At 37.5% G+C, this 27,234-nt stretch overlaps 1 protein-coding gene across 1 annotated transcript in view; it reads right to left on the bottom strand.

The window, feature by feature from the left end:
• The window catches only part of LOC145672695 (tryptase delta-like), a 120,641-nt gene extending 103,222 nt beyond the window's left edge, over window positions 1-17,419 (bottom strand). Inside the window, exons 1-2 of the mRNA XM_081741863.1 lie at window positions 17,353-17,419; window positions 10,568-10,794 (exon numbers count right to left, since the gene is read on the bottom strand). Coding sequence (XP_081597989.1) covers window positions 10,568-10,794; window positions 17,353-17,419 — 294 coding nt within the window. The remainder of the gene's footprint in view (window positions 1-10,567; window positions 10,795-17,352) is intronic.
• Window positions 17,420-27,234: the final 9,815 nt, after the last annotated feature.

Below are 27,234 nucleotides of genomic sequence, written 5' to 3' on the forward strand. Positions count from 1 at the left end.
GCAGCGAGGCTATATGAGACGGGAACAACTGATTAACGTGGAATCCGAACTATATCGTTGTGTGCATATGGGTACGAGTGGGTTTCGGCACCACGTTGTATATAGACAGGGTTTCGGCTCCACGGTACGGGTAAGTCGGGTTTCGGCACCACGTTGTGTGCATATGCTCCTGAGTCTTACCTGGTCTCAGGGCACAGCGCACATTGAACGTTCTTGTCTAGGTGAGGTTTCCGTACCTGCAACCTAGAACGTATCTTCATTTTTAAGTTATTGGGAGAGCATTTTGGGGTGAATGAAGGTACACAGTTTTCGAGGAGGAAAAGTGCGAGTAGAAAGGAAATATTCATTCACAGTAAAGGCAATGTGTGAGGCTTTAATGCGAGTGCCTTTGTTTCTTAAAACGAATCTAATTTGAAATTTAATTCCCGACAAAATTTTGGGTTGGTGTTAGATTGGAAACAACACAGCCTAAAAGGAAACATTCAGATACGAGAGCAGAACGGAGAGTATATGTATAGAAACTGCAATTGACTCGGATCTGCCAATAAATGAATACTACTTACGGCTTTGGTTCCATCCATTCCAGTTCGTAGTAGTCTGTATGAACACTCACACTAGCACATCACTAATACACAGTTCTTGAGGGTTGTTAAGTGACACTAGTCCGAAAACTGAGGTGGGAAGGTTTTTAGTCCATTAAGCATCTAAATTGATTGGAGATTAACTCTGGGCAACGACCAATTATGAGTCTGGACTCCAGCATCGTAGACAGCTAGGCAATCATCTCTTCCCTCTTTCCTTTATGGGCGAAGTTTTCGGTGATGTTCCCTCGTTTGGGCGGACCACGAGGGTGTCTTCTAAGGATCTGAAGTACCCTAAAAGTCTATGATAGTCCTTTTCTCATTTTAGGTATTTTCTTCTTCAGATTCGTATATACTTGGATAACAAAATAACACAAATCGGAGTAGCTCGCGCACAGAGGTGTTGCGAGTTTGAAATACCGAGGTAAAAAGCTTAGTGTTACAAGTCCTTGCTTCTATTTGTAAGTTCGCTCGGCGTTGTTCGAAGGATCTGGCGTCCCTATCTCAGCAAATCAATTGCTTGTGATGAGAACGTTCTCTTCAGTGTGTTTCCATCCTATGTCTGCAGTTTCGTTGTGTGTGTGTGTTTTTTTTTTATTCTGCTCTATCTGCATGTTTGCTTCCGGCTAATGTTGAATTATTGCAAGCTAATTGCATGAGACGCGAAAGAAATCGTTTCTATGCAATGTAAAATTAAATTTAGAATAATCGCGTATCTTTATTTCCTTTTTACTCTTTTCTGATTTATTTTGTATTCCTTTTAGAAATTACAAATTAGATCTGTTTTACGAAATGGCCTCCGGCCGGGAATCGAAGCAGGTCTCCCATGCCAAAGGCACATATGCTAACCACTTAGCAACGAAGGAGCTTGCAGAGGGAGAGACAGAGAGAGAAATACTACGTACATTTTTACTTCCCAACTTGAGATATTAGAAAACTTTTAGGTTCCCGAAAGCTAATTGGAAAATTATAATTTGTTCTGACTAGCTTTCCTCTACAGAAATTCAATTTTGTAGCTCAATGTGAAGTTAAATATAGTGGAAAATTTTCCACTTAACATCACTAATATCCAAAATTGTCCGGTTTATGAAAAGTTTTTTCCACTTGTTTCTACATCGTAATGAAAATTTTCCGATCTATGAATATTCCTTTCACTTGTTTCTACAGAGCATTAAAACTTTCCGATTCACAAAAAGTTGTTTTACTTTTTGCTTCAAAATGATGAAAATTTTCCGACTCATAATTATTTCTTCAATTTTTCCATAGAAGACAGAAAATATTTCGATTAATGAAAAATTGTTTCGCTTGTTCCTATATAGTACTGAAAATTGTCTGAGTGATGAAAATTTTCAGATTCTTTAAACGATCTTTCACTTTTTAACATTTCTATGCATGAATTGAATCAATTTTATGATTACTGAGGAATTGTTACTTGATTACAGATATTTTTTTAGAACGGAAAAATTTCCGGGAAAATGTAGACAAAAATTTTCTGAAATGGAAAATTTTTCCGTTGAAAAGTTTCCACCTTACATCACTAATTACGATATACCTTTGAGATTTTCCTAGTTGCAATCCAAAAATCGTGTTCTGTTAAAACTAGTAGCCTTAACATTTATGAAGGAGAGGAATTTATAGTTTTCCGTTCAAAAATTGTGCTATAAGTATAGTTACAGTTTGTAAATACATACATTGAATACTTTACCATCCAATGTCCACCATGCAATTGTAGTGTATGAATACAAAATGAATGCCGTGAATCCGAATTCAACAGCAGCCACAGTTTTATTTAAAAGGAAGGGTAAAAGTGAGTGGGAACGCGCGAGGACGTCGTTACCTCACTTCCAAAAAATATCTCCGGCGTCCCCCTACTTCCTAAGAAAATTACAATGAGCAAAGATATGCACGGCAGGTGGCGTGACGTAGTCCGTCCCCCTACCTTTTCAGATCCACTTTTACCCCTACTTAAAAGGAACATCTATGTACAAAGAATTTAATAATTGTTCACTCACTAATGCTATAGGATATTCAAAAAGTCCGAATTTATAATCCACTCGTTACATTAACACTAAACTCCTGTCCCACGGTAATTTTCGAAACGACAAGATAGTAAGGACATACACTACTTCACAGTTAACACAAACTTTGAATAACTGACCGCAGCTCAATTTTTTCGCTGATGAAATTGGCAACTACTGAAAGATGAAAGCAAACACTTATGAGTGACTCAGTAATGCCAAAAGCACGGGATCTTGTTACAGAGGCAACGGCGCCACACCGTGGTATTGAAAATCACGAAAGTGATCTCAGATCTTTTCCTGTTGGGTTTCATATTGATATTTTTCCTGGGCTAATAATGCCCATACACGGTCCACGATTTGTGCAAACAAACATTCTGTTTGTGCAAACAGTTTAACCGTGTATGATGCTATATGAACTGTTTGCGCAAACGTTTGTGCAAACCGTTTTCACATTGAATTCTTTCGAAAATTGTTTACACGAACATAATGTTTGCGAATCACGTGGGTCGTGTATGGGTATGTTTGTACAAACACGAGGTTTATTTCCGAGTGGGAGGCCTAGTGTACAGACCCGTATTGCTTGCGCTATGGCGTAAATGAATAGGAATCAAGAATTCTGGCGAGAATTTATTGAACTTCACCGAAATTTACTTGAACTGTGGAAGGTAATGAGTGAAGATTATAAAAACAGGAATCCGAAAATGAAACCCGAGAAATTGGTAGATAAAATGAAGGAAATAGATCGGAAGGTCGATAGAGAGTCAGTGAGGAATAAAATCAATTTTCCAGTCTTTCACCAAATGTATTCGTAAATAATTTTTATAGTCTACACTCGAACTTATTTCAAGCTCGGCTATTAAATTTTGATGACTAAACTTAGATCGTTTCTTGATTCACTCTTTCACCCACACCCTCTTCTTCCTTTTTGGTTTCGCAGGTCTTTCCGCTTCCAAAGCACAAGCACTTACTATCGTTAACAAGGTGCTTCAGTGGACATGTTTACACGATCAAAATCAAAATTGAACTGAAGTTTGTGATAACAGTTGAACCATGTATGACCGAGTTTTTGCGCAAACACGGTGTTTGCACAAACATGATGTTTGAGCAAACCATGGATCGTGTATGGGCCACTTAAGAAGGAAAACTCTTAAGAACTGTATTGTCACGCTACTATACTTTCGGATCCAATTTATATTCCACGATAGGAGGCGTGTTGGGTTTCACTATTGTTTTTACTTGCACTGATATGACTGAAGCTGATATGGCCCATTCTTCCTTTATAGGGGACGTGAGTCGCAACAAAATTTTATTGAGACACTCAAACAGCTTGACGTATGCAGATTGCCTCCTTGACTGTTCACAAGAATATTAGTTATGATAAAAAAAGGCCTTGCGTCCATCTTAAACACAAACTAAACACAACTTTCTTACAAGGCTTCTATATTCTTTATTATAAATTAACTAGAAATGTTACAGTTTTGGAAGTACATCACTTCCTTCTTCAGACTAATTCTCCAACTCAGTTTTTTTCTAGTTAATTTCTACTTAATTTCTAGTTAATTTAAATAAAGATTATAGACAGGCTTGTAAGAAAGTGTGTGTAGTTTGTGATTAAGAATATTAGTTATTGCATAGGTTTTACACATTTTTCTTCCTATTCCTTCTGACCTCTCTTTATTAAAATTTTCATTTGGCCCCTGTCTGGGCGGCGATCGCCACCTAGCCACCTGGGCCAGTCCGGGCCTAGTTGACAGTGATGAAAAATAGTCGAATCTGCTTCTGGTACACATGATCATGAACCTCAGCGTGCATTAATTGAAGCAAGAACAATTGATGATAATATGAAGAAGAGAGCGGCGGAAGAACCAACATCAACAATTATTAAGATATATAGGTAAGTATATAGTAATAGTTGTAATTAGTTATAAGTAATTTTGACACTGAAGCTTCTCTGCATGCTTCTAATATTTATTATTGCAACTTCTCCAAAAGTTATTTTAGAACTTTAGATGTGGAACTTTTTTAAATGGCATTCTAGCTAACACACAAATACATAGTCAATGTTTTATTTACAGTGTAACACAATTAACAGGTCGTGGTAAGCGATGTCCTGTTTGTCTTTTCTTTCTCGAGACAGAGTATGACTTTTAAGTTGATGTTTATTTTTTCTTCTTTCCAGGGAGGAGATCGAAGGGAAATTATTGTAAAGTTTATTCAAGGAACATTCAGTACCTCATGTAAACAAATACACGTGGTGATTGTTTGATTTTATTGGTTAGAGAGCCTTAGAACACCCATGCGGCAGAAGAAAATAGTCCTTGCTTGTAAGGCTCATTACCAGAATTCCTTAGAATTAGACAACAGAAGCAACACTTTATCTAAGAACTAAATTGAATTAATGCAATAAAAGAGAATACGCATGCATTGAAAGTGGTTTTGATCCAGCTTTAGCGCGAATCACAGTTAACAATATGGCCACATGCGGGGAATAAGTAAAACGTCGACAGGGTACAAGCACGTGCTTCTCGAAAGAAGCGCTGACCGATAGCCAATCATCTAATGACTGGCGGAGTAACACAATTCTGCAATGTTTACATCAGGATCAGAAGGTTCGTTGAATGAGCTTTAGTGAAAGTGCAGCTGCTGTCCCTACTTTTGGTGCCGTCAAACACACTCTATATAACGTACGAGCATCAATCCGGTTACCACTACCGCAAAGATTGAGTGAATTGAAGGTGGAAGGATCGTGGAGTGAAACACACGACGGCAAAAACTTTTTTCTTGTTGGATGAAGGCGTTGACGCTAGTAGGATATTTGTAAGTTGTAGTTTAGTAGTCAAGAAACCGTTCATCATTTCCTACTTTTTTCTTGTTGTGTACTTTTTGTGCTTTTTTTTTTTTGAAATAGTGAAAGTCTGATATGATAGTAATAGTAATAGACAATACCAATAGAAGCAAGAATATTAATATTAAAGCATTTCCGTTAGAATATTTCTGTTATTTATTCTAGTCTTTCTATGTTCAACAGATTTTCGGCACTGTTGAAAATTTGGAAATTCTGTGTCAGTGCGACAGGAGGATGGATGGGACATTTAAGACTGTACCTCGCCTTTTCTCCCAATTGTACACTCTACTTGGGCTAGGCATTTCCTCTGCTCTTCTGCTTACTTCTCAGCAAAAAGCAAGACACTTATGTAAGATTATTGCAGGTGATCAGGAAAGAAGCTGAGAAATTTGGACTGAGTTTCAAATTGAAAGAAGTTTCTATTGATTTTGAGAAAGCAGCAATCAGTGCTGTGAATCAAGTATTTCCTGCTGTTAAAATCAGAGGGAGTTTCTTCCACTTCTCTCAGTCTGTTTGGAGGAAAGTTTAGCAGTTAGGACTTTCTCAATTGTACAAAGAGAACTCGGAAGTAAAAAAAATGGATTCGACGTGCAGCAGCACTACCTCTGGTACCGACTTCTTATTTAGATGTTGTGTTTGTACGTTTGCAAGAAGATGCGCCTGATGTTTCATGTAAGGAGGCGTTTCATCATTATCTTGTAGACACTTGGCTGGATGATGGTGACACGTTATTTCCTCCGTAAGTATGTTTTCTTACCTACATATATAAATGGCGTTTAGTGCAAGTTCTTTTTAATTGTTAAATCATTAATTAAACTATTCCGAGCCTTCTACAGTAAAGCATTTTATTCCATTAGCACCTCATGTAGTGTGATATAGGATTTCTTGCGACGTGCATGTATTGAAGATTTTGCATTCATTGATTTATAAATTAACAAAAGAATAAATTCTTTTGATTTACGAAAGAAATAAATTAGTTTCATCCAAAATTTTGCTATCGACTTTCCAACGTAGATTTTCCTGTAATCCTTTGAATATTTAATGTGCTATTAATTATGAATCTCTAATGTGTTAATGTATTTTTACCTGTTTGCAGTGACTTGTGGGATCGCTTTGAAAACGATCAAGAAGGAACGGCTAACAATGCGGAAGTTTGGCACGCGAAAATGCGAAGAAAGGCATCAAGGGACCACTTAGACATATATTCTTTCATTGAATTAATGAAAGACGAGCAATATGAAAATGAAAGACTGGGTACTTTTTCAAGTGGGTAATCAGGGAATACCTAGAAATCTAAAGTAAAAATGGCTTGACGACAGAATTCACCGCCTAAAAGATAGAATTAAGAACAGTTGTAATTTCATATATTGATGCTGTTTCACATTATATCCACATAGAAACTTTATGCTATTTCGAGTATGATAACAAAATTTATGTTTGAGATATTTAAGTTTAATTTGTCTGAAATAAAATATAGGTTCCAGTTGAGACTAAAATAAATCCCTCTTTGTTACAGATACGGAATGAAAATTCCCATGTATGTTGTAAGGCGAAACGGGAAAAGGTCGAACGGGAATTCCCGTTCCGCCTTATGATAACATCCTCATCGGTCGTTTGTTAAAATATATTTTGAGGGCATAAGGCGAAGCGGGAAAAGGTCAAACTGGTATACATCTTTTGGATTTATCATTAACATCATAGACATTCTGCCATTATTGGCTGGTCACTTGCCAACTGAGAAGCTTCCATCCTCGACGGTATTCTACTAACCTCTTCATTCTCATTTTTCTGTTTTGATATCGTCCATTAATTGTAGTCTTCTTTGCATCCTCCCTATCTATCCTGCCAACATATCCTCTAGTACATCCCTGATGATACAATTTCTTCTTGTCCAATGTTCCAACTAGTTTCTCTTCCTCTTCTTAATATTTAAAATTGTTCTTTTTCCTCCTACCATTTCTAACACCTTCTCATTCGTTTTCCGCTCTACCCAGCTAATTCGATCCATTCTTCTCCACATTCCGAACGCTTCCAGTCACTTTTCATCATTTTCGAGTAATGTTCATATTTCTGACTCATACAATACAATACTACACATGAAGCATTTTATGACGTTTTCTCATCTCTTCATTCAAGGTTCCACAAAATAATATTTTCTCTTTCCTAAAGCCTTGTTTGACCATTAATATCCTTGCTTTTATTTCAAGTTCACATTTCATACCATTACTAATACTACTAACCAGGTGTCGAAAACTACTCACTTCTTCTATTTTCTCCCTTCCTATTTCTATATTTGACACTGAGTTCTTCGTTCCAATCACCATATCTTTTGTCTTTTTAACATTTATTTTCATCCCCTATTCTTCGCAGCATTCCTTAAGATTTTTTTAACATCTTATTCATTTTCTCTTGAGATCCAGCAAAAATCGCCGTATCATCTGCAAACCGTACACAATTAATCTTTTTATTTCCTACTGAAATGGTGTACACTCTTTTTCACTATCTCTTCTAGATAGATATTAAATGATGTAGGCGAGAGACAGCATCCCTGTCGAACTCCCCTTCCAATTGCACTCTTCTTTGTTATTTCCTCTCCTATTCTTATAGTTACTTGGTGGTTCATATATATGTTTCGTATGAGTCTTTTATCTTTCCATTCAAACGGAACTTTCTTTAGAACTTCCGACAACAATTTTCAATTCACGCGGTTAAAAGCCTTTTCAATAAATACCACATGCACCTATTTCCCTTTTTCTATAAACCTTTCACCGATCACTGTTAGTAATTCAATTGCATCTCTTGTTCCCTTACCTCTCCTGAACCCAAACTGTTCGCACTTTTCATTTGTTCTTCTATATAACCGCCTGTTTAGAGTTCGAAGCAAAATTTTTGCTGCATGAGATATGAGACTAATAGTTCTCTAATCCCTTTGGATTAAGTTTCCAAAATTCGTACAGATATAGTTTAGAAAGATATTCGCAAAGCAATATATCTCACTCCCCCATATGCAAAGGTTAAGAAAAGTTACGTATTAATAGTTATATTCTCTATTTCTGTCACTTCATCGAGTAAGTTCGTGAAAATGAGTAAGATTTTTGTATGATCTGTATCAGAGTTACCCATGGAGAAAATTTCATGCTTTCGTGTCAAGTGATTCTCAAGAAAACAATGATTTTTCTCCTGAACACACTGAATTCGCATTTCGCTCTTCTGAATTTGGATTTCCAACATTTCTGCAAGAAATGATTTCTAATAGTCGTATCCATATAAAATATCTTCCACATGGAGATCGTGCTTTCGTATACAACAGTTCAGAAGAAATACGTAATAATAAATTTTCTCACAAGTGTGAGTCTAGTAAATAAATTGGTTGGCCCAACGCTGAGCAAATGATGGCGATGAGACATATCAACGGTGGCCCAACGTCAGGCTTGGCCGCTTTGGCAACCATTTCCCAATCAAACGAAAGTTGAGCCTTCTTTTACCCAACCGATCCCCAACCACCTCGCAACGTTGGGCCAACCAAACCCCAAAGATATTGAGAAAGTTCGGCTTTTGCTCACACAACCAAATCCCACCCGTCTTCCTCTGTTAGCCCAGCCACACCTGGATGTTGAATGGTGGTTCGTCATCCAAATGCTAACATTTACCTAACCAAATCTAGTATAATTCACCAATGTGTTCTCGTGGCGTGTAGGGTATTGTGGTGATGCATTCGGTTTCGCACGTTTCACTTTTTTATATGGTATTCCTGAGATGTTCCGATTATTTCATAGAGTTTGGGTCTTTAAATATTCGATTAATTTTTAGTTGTACTTCGACTGTGCAGGAAAAGAAAAAGTAGAAACAACAGTGTATGGGACGCAAATCCTAGTTGCTCGGTTGGGAGTAGATATGCTTCCAACTTTTTTAAACTACATATTACAACATTTTTACTTAATTTTACTCGTTTTACTAATTTTTCCTGTAACTTAGAACAACAAGAACACGAACAAAGATATATCGAGGACAGTTAAAATTCCAAAGGGTCTTCCACCGCGAATCGAACCTGGGACTATGTACACCGAAGGTCCACGTACTAGCAATTAGACCAGCGAGGAGGGAAACTCGGCCACTATCACACCTTTACAAGTGTTGCATATTTGACAGTTGTTGTGAGTTGTAAATCTTCTTTTTAAACACGTTCACTGTATACTATGTTTGGGAAAATGATTGCACACACACCACACAAACTCCTCTTTTGTTTTCGAATTGGAACACATGATGGCCGCGAATAACTGCGCATGAGCAATGAATCACTCTACCAGCATCAAGTATGATGGTGTTAACGACTATTAGCCGAGTAGTCAGAAAAGTGCTTTTCGTAGAGTGGTTCCCCGACATTTAGCCAACGCTAAAGTATTTTCTGGGTTGGAAAAACAGTCAAATCTAGTATCGTTGCGTGAAGGTCGGGAGAATAGTTAGTTGGCCAACCATACATTTAATCAACGTTGGGCCAACGTAAGTTTTTCCGCTATAGGCTCGCACCGATCATTACCCAACGTTTTGACCAAATCCCACTCAATTCCCTACGGTGGGCCAACAAACCTTTCCGCTAAGGGGAAAATTTTTTCAAAAGTTCTGAAAGTAAATGCAATACTTATACTTAGATATAATGCGTTCCATATATTTCCAACATAAAAAAATATCTACTTGTTGTAAGTGCAGATCAGAAACAAACAAAGTAACTACATCTTGAAAATGAAATTGATTTATACTTTCTTTTTGAAACATACTGATAAACTTCATTGAGTGCTGTTCAGTTATGCCTGTCAGGCAATCGAAATGAATGACAATGATAGAATTGTTATTGGGACTTGGTAAATGAGACAACAAGAGAATCACGAGGGAACCCACCTACTGCCATCTTCCATGGAGTAGGATGAAACCACACTTTTACATGGAAGGCAGGTTTTTTACTACCAAATCACAGGCACCCTTCTAAAATCAACCTTTGCATTCAACGCAAATAAGAACTCTAGAAGCATTTGATTACACACCATAATGATATACACTCTTTCTCGAATAACTGTAACTAAACGTAGGCTAATTTAGGCTAAAACGATGTATAAACATCAAACCATAAATGGAAACTCCTTTTGATGAGCATAGGCTCCTCCCCATATTCGTGCAATTCGAAGAGCATTTTCAGCACGAGCTTCGTTAGTTGAGATTTCCTCTGTTAGATGTGCATGTTGCAGATACAGTAGAGGAAGAATAGAAGTGTCGCTTCCTGGTATTGCCAGTGTTACAGGACTTGTTTCCAAAGTTGCATAGCAAGGAGCATTACAGAGATGAAGTCGATTATCTATATAAAAGAATAAAAACACACAGCTTAATAACTTCTATGTGTTATTAATTAAATTGAAGTACGGAACAAAACGAAACGACTGAAAACAGCCTTAAAACTAATGACAAGTTTGATTATTCATTTTGACCTTACTTTACTTTAAACTAATGAGATGCTATTTGAATTTTATTATAGTTTAGTTTGCTGAAGTTTACTGAAGTTTTGTTTCAGAAATTTTCATATTTTCTTTATATTTTGAATACTATACTACTATTAGAAGTAGTAAAGTATTTGTATTTCTAATTCTTGGCTCCTCTATAGGGATGCGCACGAGTCGAGCTAGAACTCGACTCGAATGGAAACTTGAAGCGAATTCGAGTCGAGTTCCGAGTCGAGCCGAAGGTAATTTTCTCGAGTCGAGTTCCGAGCCTAGTCACTGTTTTGAGGTCGAGTTTCGAGTCGAGTCGAGTTTGAGAAATGGCTCGCTCGATTAGCTCGTTTTAACTCGTTTTGGAATCATAGCTTGATTAGACTGGAAAGCGAAAGCTATGAGAAATGTAATCAGTAATGTGGAATATTTTTAGTGTTGCTCACGAGGTGAGACACTGCTCGCCTCTCGCCTCGTCTCGATTAACAAGACGACAATGGATTTTTATAACGAGACAGTCTCAAATGTCGTATATACTGTAGTTCTCACAGGACTAGTTCAGGAGAGTAATGCTCCCAGAAGTAGGAACGGAAAACACAGTTCTGATTGGTTGGCGTTATCTATGTTTTGCCACGTTGCATTGAAATAGCAGAATTCAGACAATTGTTGATGTTGGTCCTCGTGGCCCAGTGGGCTAGCGCTATATGCTAGTAACGAAGATCTGTTTTGGCGTGAGTTCAAACCCGGCCCGAGGAAAGTTTTTTTTTACATTTTTATAACACTTTTTAAATTAAAATAATACGAAAATAACACTCCAAAATGTGATTTATTTACTTTTGTGCAGATAAGTAGTAGTAGTAGTAGGAACGGGTTAGAAGCCCCGCAGGGCTCGTTTTGTTGCCCTTGTACTCCATGATATAAGGTTCGTTTTGTTCCCCTTGTAATAAATGATATAGATTTTGTGACCAACTTAAAACAACTGACTAGGATAGCGCGTAAAACAGCTCACTAGAGTAGCGCGCGAAAAACGTACTTCCGGGAGTATTACTCTCCCGAGCGGGTCGTGTTCTCACCACCAAGATTGAGACCTGCACGGTGAAAGTTTTGATCCGAAGCAGAAGCCCAATCCGTGTAGGGATGTTAACTGGATTAGCTCGGTTCAACTGAGCGAACAGCTCGAGCCAGCTTGGTTGAGACGAGGCACCGACTCGGCTCAGGTGATCCATCGTCTCAAGCCGGCTCGGTTGGGGTGATCATTAGCTCGGTTTGTTTTGGCTCGTGTCGGTTTGGGTGGATGAGCTGTTGGCTCGGCTCTATAGGGAATGAGCTATAATTCGAGCCGCTCGAGTCGTTGAGAGCCCTAAAACCGGACCAAGCAGTTTTGAACATGTGTGGCCAGCGCCCTCTAACTTTTAACGATTTTTGGTTCGAGCCCGGATACTTGCTCCTCCGGAACTCAAACCCAGAAGCTCGTGAACGATGTCCTTGCCTCCTAGTCTTCACGACTACCGAGGTCAGCAGTCAACTAGTTTTTAGTATTCAGATACAAACCACCTATCTTTCATGTTTATACACGGTGTTATTATTATAATAATAATGTTATAGTAGTAGTAGTATCATTGATAATAATTATATTATCTATGTAGGATACTTGAAGAAAGTACTTGAAACTAAACGCAGCATTTGGCTCGATTTGGCTCGACTCGACTCGAAACTCGAGTCAAATTCGAGTCGATTTGGAGGAAATTTTTCGAGCCGAATTCTCTTGTCGAGCTCAAAGATGTCTGTTTCGAGTCGAGTCGAGTATCAGTGAAAACTCGCTCGAACTCGCTCGTGCCCATCCCTACTCCTCTATTAAAATTCTAGGACATTATGTCTATGGAATAAAATAAATCTAAGGAAAAACTTGTTAGGATACTAGAGTTATCAAGATCTAATGATGTCAAATGCAAAGGTGGCTCTGTAATGTAATCACAAAGTCATGTGCCTTCCAAAGTAACACAAAAAAATTAGTAAAAATAATTATGAAGATTTATTCGTAGGTCTATACAGGCCCGTGCTGGGATACTAACTAGGGCGATGAACAAGTCGAACAAAAGGGCGCCCATGCAAAAGTGGATAAGTGTTTTATATTTATGCCTCGGAGCTATGACCGCACGGAAATTTTCGGAAAATTGGAAAAACAGAAATACTCGAGAACAAAATGTGGGATCGAAATCGAGCAAAAGGCACTGTCCATTAATTATAGTGGTAGATTCCATTAGTGTACGATCGGATGTAGTGCGATGGTGCTGCAAGGGAGACTCCCAAAGAAACTGGAGTATTCCTACAAGAAATGCTTGAAGACCTTGCTTTGTTGAATACTGAAGCAGCACGAAAGAAGATACTAGATATTGACTCGCAAATGCAAACGCGAGAAGGTAGCTTGTATAAAGTTCTGATACTAAGAAAAATATCTCTTTCGGAGAGAAATTTAAAATCATATGCAATGTAAGTGTCCACAGAAAGCTTGTCTAAAGTAACATATGATATTCTTATTCAGTGTAGTTCCCTGAAGTTAGATTATAGTATTAGATGCAAATTTCAGTATGGAATGACAAACTAGAACAAAAAAGGAGTCATTATTACATATTTTGAACTAGAAATCTGTTCATCTACTTGAAGTTTTCTGCTCGTATGACAAAAACGTTATTATTTAGTGGCATAAAAGTTAGTTACTTGCATTATTTATTGCCGGTTCGAATGTCTTGTGTTGGAAAGAAACATGAAAGAACTAAATTGATTTATCACAAGCCCTGAGATGATTTTTTTTGTGGATCGTAAATTTTGAAATACCACCAATGGATATTATACTACTAAATAAAATACATAGGATCTTCTTTGACAACATGTGTATGCGATCTTTGTCTGCCACAAAGCTCAAATAAAGTACTTGAAAATCGAAACTGCTATATGCAGATGAACACAATGCACGCCAGATGAACACAATGATAGTGCTGGTGCATACCCCATGCGGTAAGCGTCGGTGGATCTTTCATGGGCAACTACAAACATCTCGTCGATAATTAGCGGCGGCGATCCGTGGTGGCTCCACATCCGTTTTGAAAATGATACCACCAGCGGCAGAGACGCGACGAAACCCCAATGAACAACGAAATGACTCCCCCCAAAATATGTTAAATCGCCTACATGTATAATTTATTTACATTAAGGTGAGTCTAAAATCACTTTAGAAAAGTAAAAGAAAGTACCCCCCAGGGGGAGAGGACCAGCATCCTTTTCATTACGAGATGTGTTCTTCCGACTTAGCCATGGAGGTGATGCAGAAAGGTCGCTTGTAGAGACATAAATCGTTGAGATCTTTTTAATTTGGCAAATAAGAGTGCTCCTGTAACCGTGTATATTCGAATATAACCTTTCGGGATCAGATAAAATCCGCTCACCATGTAATTTTATAACAAAATGACACACGTCTATTTACTTCAGGAACAATTCGTCAGGAAAAAATAATATATAATAATAACAGCATGCACATAACTAGCGATAGTTCGTGTTGGTCCCTTCGCGATTCTTCGCGACGAATCGAAGGAGCACGAACCTAAATGAAGTCCTCGCTGCTACGCGGTGGTAACTTCAACACTCCGACGCCAGATATCTCTTTCGACTCGATGAAACCCTGCAACTAATGTGGCACACTAGCGGCAATCCTTTGTCGCGTTTCTATAGCGACGATCAACATTTACCGGCACTAGGTGTTGGCGAAGTTTACGGCATGGGGTAGGGTTTGATTACATGTAAATTTGAAATTTTTGATTTCAGTCTTTTGGTTTTATATCCGATTAAACCTATTTACGTTGTTATAATGGTACACCAGATCTTCTTCATTTTGCTTTATCAAACATTTCCTCAGTGGCGTATACAGGTTTGATGGCTTGGGTGCCACTAACCTTTAAAACACCTGTACATTATCATTGTGATTATGATTATTATGATTATTATTATTGGAGTTTAATTCCATTTTATTATACAGTCTTCAAAATAAGAAAAAAGCTTTACAACACATTTTCCCTTCATCAAGTAGATAAATATGATTTTTTCTTCCCTAGCGAGACCTATACTATCTTTTAGTACTACAGAAAAACGATCGTACATTTCTACCTTCATTTGTTACAATAAGTATTTCACATTTTTTATTGGAAAGCTGACAACACTACTCACCAGCGTAAATGGAAGTTGTCCTAGTAATAAAGAAGGCTGAAAGAGGTAATTAGCAACGAAGGAGCCCCAGTTTGTGAGAGTTTTAGGAACAAAACGCAAATAATGAAGCAAGTGTTTATAACAGCTATGCCAACTATCGCAAAGTACTGCAAAACAAGAAATGTTTGTTGCGTTGACCCAAGTCACTATGGAAGGAAGCTCAAGATGTCAGAGACAATTCGCACAGACCCCCAAAATGCACTGTCATTACTCGTATAATTTCCCTCTACTCTTCGCTCGCGCCCAAGAAATCGATTTCTCTAGAGGCTGTGGGTAGAAGTGGAGTGAAGGAATGCACTGATAACTACACGATCCTTGCAGCAGTACAGTAACTAGAGAGTGGTTTCTGCCTTATTGCCAAATCGAAGACCTTGGACCTTGGAAGATTGTGTGCAAAGAAGTTAGTGGATGTTTCTAAATACATATAGTTCTCAGAAACTTGTATGCTTGAAAGAAGATACTAAAGTATAAAATTATCAATATTATTTAGATTATATTATAATAACTTTATTTTGTAATATTCAAGTTCTACCACCGGTAAACCCTGTCGCCCACAAAATATGCCACTTTATTTCCTGATTATTTATTTATTTCTGTTCATCAATTCGATACTCCTATAATGAATAGGGTTGAGACATTTAAATGAAGACTTCATTTTTTTAGGACTCGTATAGAATTTAATGTATTTCTATATGAGATTACACAGTTTAGACGACCCGCTCGGGAGAGTAATACTCCCGGAAGTACGTTTTTTCGCGCGCTACTCTAGCCAGCTGTTTTACGCGCTATCCTAGTCAGTTGTTTTAAGTTGGTCACAAAATCTATATCATTTAGTACAAGGGGAACAAAACGAGCCTTACAACATGGAGTACAAGAGCAACAAAACGAGCTCTGCGGGGCTTCTAACCCGTTCCTACTACTATTACTACTTGTCTGCACAAAAGGAAGTAAATCACATTTTTGAGTATTATTTTCGTATTATTTTAATTTCAAAAATGTTATAAAAATGTAAAACAAATGTTAAAAAAACTTTCCTCGTGCCGGGTTTGAACTCACGCCAAAAGAGATTTTCCTTACTAGCATATAGCGCTAGCCCACTCGGCCACGAGGACCGACAACGACAAACGTCTGAATTCTGCTATTTGAATACAACGTGGGAAGACATAGATAACGCCAACCAATCAGAACTGTGTTTTTTGTTCCTACTTCCGGGAGTATTACTCTCCTGAGCTAGTCCTCTGTTTAGGCAGAAACTTGACCTCAATAAATATGGAACTCTAACAATTCAATTGATAGTCTTCATAACAATAGCAAGTTATTTCTGTATTCATGTACATTTTTAAAGTGCAGTTTTTTCTAGATATTACAGTCCATTGGTATTGTTTCAATAAACTATAACACTTTTTTCTCCAGTTTCTGTTTATATAAAAGTGCAGTTTGTCTATCTTTCTTCTGAGCCGTTTCTTTGTAAACAATTTTGAATGAAATGAAGTTCTTCTTTGGAGGTAGGGTTATTACAATACTTTTGCAAATATTATTTTGTGAAAGATCCAGAACCAACATATAATGCGTAATTGCAAGCAAGTTGTTTATTAATTCATTCTTGCCAGTTACACTAGCCAACAGTGAAAATGTAACTGGAATGAAATAGATGTTTTTTTTAACTATATCGATCACGCTGATAACGAAAAGGACAATGAAAACTGGAAGTAGCTCTCGTTTCCAAGTTAAAGGGGGGTGCATTTAATTATATTTATTATATTTTAGTAGCATTCATTGTCAATCCCTTCACATATAGGCTTCAAATCCCTCTGATTGAAGAGAAAGTGATTAAGTTTCCTGCAGGCAACAATAACTGTGTGTATTTTGTCGCTATATTTAGCCTGGGCTCGTAGCAACAACGGGGAGGGAAAGGAGAAGGGAAGGGAGGAGTGAAGCATGTTTCATTTAAGCATAGTTTTTGTCCGTTACAAGTTGTGTTGTGTTCTTGTGCTGGAAGAACATGTTATTGAAGTGTAGTTAGTGCGTGTGGTCATTGTAATTCCTGTGATTCAATATGCCTCGCAAATGCGTAAAAAGTGCTGACTATTTTTGTAACATTTGCGGATAGGCTATATTGAAATCGCAAAGGAGGCCATAAACGCCCTGGGCTCCTAATGTATGTTGCATACCTTGTGTCTCGAGTCTTCGTTCGTGGTTAAACCGTAAAATATCTTCCATGGGCTTTGCTATACCCATGATCTGGCAAGAACGATCAAACCATGTGGATGATTGTTACTCTTGTATGACAACTCCGCTAACACATTGTATTTCCAAGAAGAAAAAGTCTTCCATGATATATCCTAACATACCGTCGGCCATGAGACAAGTGCCTCACGGAGATCTACTGCCTGTTCCTGTTCCACTTGATTGTGATAGTGACGACGGCGGTAGTGAAACTAGTGCTGCACCATCACCTTCAAAACCCAGTTCTTCAAAAGATCCTGCTTTTGTGTGTAACGATGAGTGTACAGTGAATCACAAAACAACACAGTGTGAACTTAATGACTTAGTAAGAGATTTGGAATTGCTGAAAGATAAAGCTGAACTGTCGGCGTCAAGACTACAACAGTGGAAATGCCTTGATAAGACGGTAAATGTGACTGCATTCCGTAACCGCCATATGTCATTCCTTCCATTTTTAGAAAGTGAAAAGAACTTGGTATTTTGTAGTGATGTAGAGGGACTAATGGCAGCTATGGGCATTGACCATGAAAGTGATGATTGGAGGTTTTCATCGACTCCTCTAAAATAAGTCTCAAATGTGTCCTCTTGCATAATGGCAACGTGCTACTATCGATTCCAATTGGGCATGAACCTTACATGAAAGAAACATATGATAACATGAAACAATTGTTATTGCGATTGAACTATGACAAGTTTAAATGACAGATTTCCGGGGATCTGAAAGTCATATGCATATTACTTGGGCTACAACAGGGCTACACCAAATACTGTTGTATCCTGTGTCTCTGGGATAGCCACGCCAAAGCACTTTATTATAAAAAGAAAGATTGGCCTAAATATCAATCATTTGAACTAGGACCTTACAATGCTATGCACGAAGCATTTAAAGAATGCAAGAACATAATTATCCCTGCTCTGCATGTAAAACTGGGCCTAATGAAAAACTTTATTAAGGCCATGGACAAAACTGGGGAAGCATTTCTCTATTTGCGCGAGAAATTTCCACGTCTTAGTGAAGCGAAAATAAAAGAGAGGATTTTTATGGGTCCCCGGATACGTGAACTATACAAAGATGAGCATTTCAACACCATGCTGGCAGATGATGAAAAGGTGGCTTGGGATGCCTTTGTTCAAGTATCAAGAAACTTTTTAGGAAATGAGAGGACAGAAAACTATAAGAATCTTGTGCCAAATCTTCTGCACTGCTAAGATAGACTGGGGTGTAACATGTCCTTAAAGTTACATTTCTTAGATTCCCACTGGGACTTCTTTCCTGACAACTGTGGTGCTGTAAGCGACAAGCACTGGGAACACTTCCACCATCAAATTTCGGACATGGAAATGAGATACCAGGGAAAGTGGAATGCATCAATGTTGGCCGATTATTGTTGGACACTAATCAGGGAATCACCAGCAGAAAACTACAAACGCCAGGCAAGGCGGTTGCGCCTTCAGTGACCTTCCTTCGTGGGGTAACAACAAGGTAAATACACGGATAAGCTTATATAGGCAATAACGTAAAATCATCATAACTTCAAAACGAGAGCTAATCTTGCATTTTCATTAACATTTTCGTTATCAGCACACCCGAAAACAAAGATTAGCTGTTCTCATACCAGTTACAGAAAAAAAGTAAAATTTTGTTGGCTAGTGTTATTTAGTAATAAACTCACTCAATATTTTAAAATACTTACTAGCTGAAATTGCGCTCTCTACACAGCGCATCATTTACGTATGAGCAAGTATCTCCTTGCCATTCCTCACAACATCTGTACATGTCCCTTTAACATTCCTCACAACATCTGACACAAATGAAAGGTGCTTTGATGAAAATCGGCAAGGGGTATGATAAAGGGGAGATTTTTCCATTGTTTTTTCAAATCTCGCACCGTTTGCAAGATTTGAGTCTACTTCCGGTTGAAGTTTCTAATTCATGTATGATCAGTGTTTTCTTTCTTCTTGCGTGCAGTATGTAATAAGCAAATACATTACACACACAATTAATTATAATGTCAATGATTTATAGTGTTCATTGGGCAAAACAATCCAAACAATAAACATTTATTTTATGCTGGTGGCCATGAAACAAACGCCTGAGAGACATACAACCCCTGTATACAAATATGTGGTGTTGGAATGTATAACTTGTAGGATATAATGCTTTAATTTTTTTTAAAAAAAATTCAACACTTCCAGTGAGCTCCAAAACATGTAATTAAAAACTAATGGCAATTTTTGTAAAAAAAAAAAAAAAGTATTCAATTAGAAGTGAACAATCTAGTCATAATTTGCAATTGATCAGTGAAAATGACATCTTTCTACAGCGTATGGTTCCCAAGAACTGCCGAAAAAAATTGGCCACACACATATAAACATCCACAAAAATGCAAACTCCATTTACATTTTATAGATTTACAATGATTGTCTCACTTACCAGTCGGATCAATTGTTTCGACATTTATTCTTCCTCCAGTGGGTACTGAGTGGATAGAGTTATTAGTGCTTGTTGTGTTTTGAGCTGATGTTTTGAAAAGAATCGTTGCAGTCATGGATAAAACGACTAGTATATGAAGAAGCACAAGGTCAACCATTGCTCCTTAGAAGCAACTAGCTGTTTACCTGTAAAAAAAAAATGTACTAAGTTTGATTAAATAGTCTTCCGTATGGACTAATTTATCACATATAAAGTTATTAGTAACTTATTTTAATTTTAATTATTGATAAAAATGTTTGGTGCAAAACGTGTTGTAAGTACTCCTGATTATGTTTAAACGTCAAACTTTTCAATATGTTTAGGTTGACTGCCAAGGTAATTTGAGGGTACTTTTCCCAGCAGGCCACAAATTTTGTCTTACCTTTGGTTCAATTATGGATAGTCATGTAACATTTTTGTCTCGATATTTTGCTTCTCCCGAAAATGTACCAATGGGAGCCGAGCACCATATGTTATTCTCATGGTCTCACAGTAATGTGTGACAATGATCATCACATATGATGCTCAAGAACCTGAATAGGTTAGTAATTTCTGATATCAAGCATGAGCATCATATATGGTGCTCATGGCCCCACAGAAAAATAAGGTGAGCACTACATATGATGCTCATGACAATCAATCTGTTAATTTACATATCATTAGATGTTTCCAGGAAATAAATAGATCTCTTTTACACAATTTTTGTTTTCAAAATTAATTATTTAAAATCTGTTAGCTTTACAGATAAAACAGACCTAACTCACTGACTCATTAACACGTAGATGAAACCGCTGAAATAATTAATTGGAACTTGGATAGTAGGGAGCACTGTGGCTCAGTGGTTGAGCGCTTACCTCTGGTGCTTGGAGTCCCTTGTTTGATCCGGGGCGAACATTGTTTCCTCGGGGTATTCCCGTTTCCTCCCACTATCGCATTCCACCAATTCTTCCATCAGCATTCACTTGCTGTAATCAACGTCTTCGTTCGCTTAAATAGTCCAGTAAAGATAGGATTGAGAAAGGAACAAATTCGTAACAAGCTGAAAATTGGTTTGGAAGTAAGGAAATGTGTCAGGATTAACATACTAAAAGTCTCCTAAAATCCCACTGTAGCTTTTCCCGTAATTTTGGAAAATGGCCGCTATCTTTAGACAAGGATAAGAAATTTATGAAAATCTTCACCCTTTACGTTTATTCTTCTAGTCATCATTGTAATTATCGCAAACTCTGGATCATATATGGTTGGAAAATTTAAAAGACAGAAAATCTAAGTAAATAACACATATGCTCATCGTGCTAAATTTTTACAAGAAGAGGAAGAAGAAAGCTTTTTATTTAAAAAAAAGTATATTTTCAGAAATCATGGGAAGCTTCCAACACTGACAGTTATAGTACATCAACCAAACAACACCAACAGATGTCCTTGATATTTGCCAAACATATCCAACAATGACACAGATCAGTGCAATACAAACTGAGAGAAAAATAATAATCAATATTACTTTCTGACCTCTCTGCATAAAAGTACATAAGGTAACACTCACTTTCTCGGTTCGTCACCTTCTGATATTACATAGGGCCAAGAGTTATATAGTATAATCGGAAATCTTAAGATACGTAAATTCGAACGAGGCAACGCTTATACTGTGGAAGAAGAGTAAAACCCTAAAATTCGGGATAAAACGTGATTTTCATATAAATCTTTTAAAATTTACAACACTAACAATTATCGTATGTTAACAAAACTCCAAAAATGTTTTCATTATCATTTACTTTAAAAATGGCGTACACCTTCCCCAATGGAAAAAAGCTTTTATGACATAGTTTCACACTCGTAAATGTAACACAAAAATAATTTATTGGCAGTATTAGAAAGTACCAGAAATTGGTGGTCTCCTTTGTATAGGAAAACCGTAATTTACACATTTAAAATCACTCTCAACTACAATTGTCATTTGAATGTAATCTTTTTTAAAAGTCTTGTTTATAACTAGAATGCAATTTTGCTACTAGTATTCTTCAAATCAAACAGTGTTTACATTAGATGTTTTATGTATTTTATGAACATTTTTGTAAGTAGTCCATTCAGACTTATTTTATTAGAAATCAATGAGATTATGATTATTATATCGTTCATTTCCATGGTCTTCATCGTTTGGTTGTGGATCCAATTCCTCGACGCTGACCACATATATTAGAGTTAGTGCTCTCAAACGGTTCGGGTCAGCTCGGGTTGGGTCAGGTCAACTCGGGTCGGGGTGTCGGGTCGGGTTGTCGGGTCGGGTCAGTCAGTGGTAGAGAATTCATCTCTGGTGCATGATGTCCATGGTTCGATACCAGCTTGTGCTAAGTAGGCTTTGTGGTGGAGAAACGCCGTGCAGTGATTTTTCTCCGGGTTCTCCTGTTTCCTCCCACTTTCTTCATTCCACTATTTCAATCATTTCTCATGGTCACCGTATCCCTTAGCCTCGGTGCAGAATTGAGGGACCTTAAACTGAATATTTCATTTTATTTCACCAAGTCCAAGGACATCGATACAAGAACAAGATAAAGATTGGATATGCAAGACGAATTGCATAGTAATCTTCCTCTTGGCCTTGTTTTGGTGATCACCAAGTAGCGATGAGCGTATTTTCTTGCTTTCCGTATAGTATGAAAGACCATAATCAAAATCACACTTGGTCTTCATTTGTACCGATGAGGCGAGCATTCTTGGCTCTTGTATAGCATGAAAGACCACCACGACTACGAAATGCAGGACCAAGACTTGACTGCAAGACAAAGAATAAGCGTTGACTTCAGCTACCATTTGTATGCGGGCCGGGGGTCACCAGAGGGGGAAGAGGGATTTTGGACCATGTGAAAATAATCGAAAATGACCGATATTCATGTCATATCCATAGCTTTCGGGGTCACTGAGCTCAATGGTGAAACTCAAATAGCGTTTACTTTCACATTTAGTCCACATCAGCTGAGGAACTTGGGCCAGGAGATCACCGAGACAATGTAAAAATAATCCACAATGACCGATATTAGTGTGAAATTCACAGTTTTCGCGATCTCTTAGATAAATGGTGATACTTTCATTAGCGATGATTTTCAAATTCAGCCACCATTGTGGGGGGTGCGGTGGCTCAATGGTAGAGCGTTCACTTCCGGTGCTTGGGGTCCCTGGTTTCCGTCCCTGGAGAACATCCGTTTCTTACCTGCACACGGAGTAATACATTCTTAAAAGTGAAATTTCGTCCTTCTTAAATCATTTTGAGAAATAATGGCTCAAATGGGAATTATGTCTCATTTCTGAGGGTGCAAAGGCTTTGTCAAATGTATTTTTTTCCTAAAATTGAGAAAGGGATATTTGAGGAAGTGACACATATAATACCAATTTTGAGAAGCACATTTCTATAAAATAATATAATAATAATAATAATAATAATAATAATAATAATAATAATAATAATAATAATAATAATAATAATAATAATAATAATAATAATAAATAATAATAAATAAAATAAAAATAAAAAAATGAGTAATGTCTTTCGGAAAAGCGAGAAACGTTGCACAGAAACGCGGTTCTCAAATACGAGAAGGAGAAGGGAAAATTCATAAACAAAATATAAACATGCAAAAAAAAAAAAAAATAATAATATTAAACTATTAGCACATACAGAACTTATGTAAAAAACATCTACAGTTATATTGCTTAAAATATAACACATTTAAAACTTCATTTCAACACAAGAAAATTCCACGAAGACCATGAAGATTTGTATTTTAAGTGCGTTACTTATTCCTACTGCATCAGACAGTTGAACTTTTTCCTTTTTATCACTGTCCATTTTTTCGGAGGGAATACCGGGGAAACACACATACAGTGTTTACTCACACAACCTACTTCGTGGAGCTGGAATCAAACCAGGGACCCCATGCACCGGAAGCGAGTTTTTACCACGGAGTCATCGCGGTACAATATGCCTACTTACCTGCTATAAACAAGTTGCCTACATGAGTAAACACCGTGTGCGTAGGCTTTTTCAGGATTCGCCAGTTTTCTTCTACAAGGGACTTACGGATGAATTGATTTCCGAGGAGATCCAAGTTCAATACGAGGACAAACTGTATTACAATTTGTAAAATTGCTCCTACAATTAGATAAAATTTACATAAATGTAGCGATTTCGGGGAAGATCCGGAGATCCAGGACTCACTCCCTACTTTCCACCTTCTACATCACGGCAGGGGCATGCGATGGTTTCTGTCCCTCATAAATATGCTGAAACTCTAGGGATGCATTCGAGTCGAGTCGAGTCGAGATTTAAGCCTGTCTCGACTCGTCTCGAGAAAATGTTGTCTCGACTCGTGTCTCGACTCGAAAATATGTTTCTGTCTCGACTCGTGTCTCGACTCGACAGTCTCTGTCTCGACTCGACTCGAATTCGAGTCGAGACGTCTCGAAATTCGAGTCGAGACAAAATGTACGAGGTAAAATATACGCACACATCAGCCAGACCATCATGACTACCTACCTAATTGTCAGTATGTCGACTTTTGGCATGTATAAAAACGGCGACACGTCTTGGCATACACGCAATGATCCTTGATAGGTCGCTGGAGAGAGCTGGCACCATATGTGCTCACTCAGGTCACCTAATTCCCGTAAATTCCGGGAAGGGGGGCGATGTGCTCTGACGTCACGTTCAATCACATCCCACAAGGGACATCACTCAAATGTCCGGCTCCAATTTCAATGAAACTATTTTTGCTGATGGAAGGCATGTGTGCATCATTACTTGTGATGACAAATTTTTGCCATGGTGCATGTTTTCTATTTTTTTAAAATAACTTTTAAGAGTTGTGATGTGGTTATTAGAGATTACTACAGATGTACCTTACTACCCTTTGTAAACGGAGCGTTAATGAAGAAAAGTGAAGAAAAACCATGTGGATACATATAAGTCCTGGGGGGAAGTCGTATGGTAGATGTGACCTTGATGGCAGCCATTTTGAAATCCACCATTTTGAATTAAGGTCAAGTTTTCAAAATAGGAATAGGGTAATATGATACATAATTTCGGGCTAGAATTTAATTAGAAAAATAATGGTGAGGTTAGTTTTAAGATACACCCATTTGGGGGAAAGTTACAGGCATATTAATTGTTTTCACTTACTGTGTGCGTAAGTCCCTTCTTACTTTCGTCTCAAGACCTGTAAATCGATCGCAACGGCAGATCCCGGTTTTGCACTAGTGTTTAGAAATCTTTAAGCTCACTTGAGGCAATATTTGTGGATTATTGTATTGTATTTTGCCTTTAATTAAATTTGAACCCACTTCATGATCTTGTGTAAAGTATCACTAAAAGAGAATTTCTGTTTTTATGGAGAACGTAAGCATGGCAATTATAAAAGGTGAGTAAGGTGCGTATGTATTTATAAAAAGTTTTTTTACGAGTCTTTTGTGGTTCCGCCAACCTGTTCTTTAGTTTTTTTTTCAAAATACTCATATCTCATAAATAAAAGAGCTATTATAAAATCTCTTACCACTATTCTTTAATACTTATAAAATTTTATTTATTGTAAAAGCACTGGCGAGATATTTCTTATCGCCCAGTAAAATTATGGTGGAGCTCCTTCGTGGCTAACGGTTAGCATACTTGCCTTTGGCGTGGGAAACCTGGGCTTGATTCCCAGTGGGAGTTCATGTGGTTCGGATTCCACGTTAATCAGTAGGTCCACGTCTCACATAGCCTCGCTGCTGAACGTAACGTTAAGCTCAGAATCAATTCAACTCAAAATTATGGTTTTGACTTTATTATGATGTCATTAGTTTAAACGCGCAACTGCCCAGTAATTATAAACATTGACTACATTATAAAATTGTAATTTGTGACGACTAAAATATCAGAAATTAAAGATTATTCTTTGGGTTTTGGAACATTTTGAAAAACGTGAAAAACTGGTACTGCACCGATACAACACACCTTTTGGATTTGTCATAACATGTCTTACATAGCTTTGGTTCGATTTTCAACACGGACTGCAACTACCCGTTAAATTGTGCATCCGAAAGGCACTCTTTGTTAAACCTCGCTTATCACCGCTCATCTTAATAATATATATAACTTCACCGCGAAGCAAATGTTGCATTTCTCTCTTTCATCCTAACATAAAACAAAACTAACCACAGCTGTGACACGAAGGAGCTATTTCGAAAAGAAACAAGCTGTGCTTCATAGAGATGTGTACCAAATGATAGAAGTATAAAGTATTGTTTTCTTTCCTGTTTATTGATATCAGTTGGTGTTCTTAATGAGTTTACTCATTAGTTTAGAAAGAGTATATATGGAATTTGGACATATGTTGTACGTATTCTCCTGAGAAATTGATGAGACCAGAAAAATTATAAGGACAGATGGAATATGTTTAATCGCATCTACGTGACTTTATCAAATATTTATTCTCCATAATGGTACCACGCGGAAAACTTGGTATAGGCCTACTTTTATCTTTGCCTCCCTCTGTTAGCTGTTTCGTATCATATATATCGGATGATTTTGATATTTCTTCTGATCATTAAAACAACAATGGTACCTGTGTGCGTACAGAAATGCAAAAGCACAAGGTAACTTCCTATTTGTTTTGGAAACAACAAACCCATTTCACGTGTGCGAGAGAAATTGAGCACAGCGAGATCGGGTGTTTACTCACGGTCAGTTCGCAGCAGGAGTCCATGGTAAAAGATTTGGCTATCTCGAAAACACTCGCAAAACCTTACAAATACAAAAGACTGCGCTTCAAAGAAAGTTTAGACACAGATGTTTCAATTTTCTTTTAGCATCTTTCTTCAGCAAAAGAGTCGGTTCATTGTATTCGAAAAAGGGAAGGGAGAAAGGGTGAATTTATATTTTATGTGGGGGGTAACGTTGTAAGTAGTATAAACAATACATATAGCTTCCGACTCTGTACTGAAGCACTTCCTTTAGCGGTATATCACTAGATCTATCCTGACCCTCATCCCACCTCAAGTTGTAAAGTAGAAAGGGACAGAAGTATTCAACATGACTGCGCACTTGAGTTTCAGTTCACAATACGAAAACCAGTGAGCAAGTGAACAGTCTTTTGTAGGATCGTGTTTTACTTCTTGAATTTATTTTTGAACATTTCTGTGAATTCAACAACAGAACACAGTAGAAATACGGACTAGTTTTTACTCCAACCATTACTTTCGCTCCAAACCAGGGATGCCACATTTATGATTTCGTACTAGATTTAGTGATTTTACTATTGAACTAGTGATCTAGTACGTACTTTGGGTAAATAGGCACATTCTAGTGATTTTTTTGCATTTTTTTCTG

Source organism: Thermobia domestica, chromosome 16, assembly GCF_964235325.1.
Source record: "Thermobia domestica chromosome 16, izTheDome1.hap1.1, whole genome shotgun sequence".
Classification (NCBI taxonomy): domain Eukaryota; kingdom Metazoa; phylum Arthropoda; class Insecta; order Zygentoma; family Lepismatidae; genus Thermobia; species Thermobia domestica.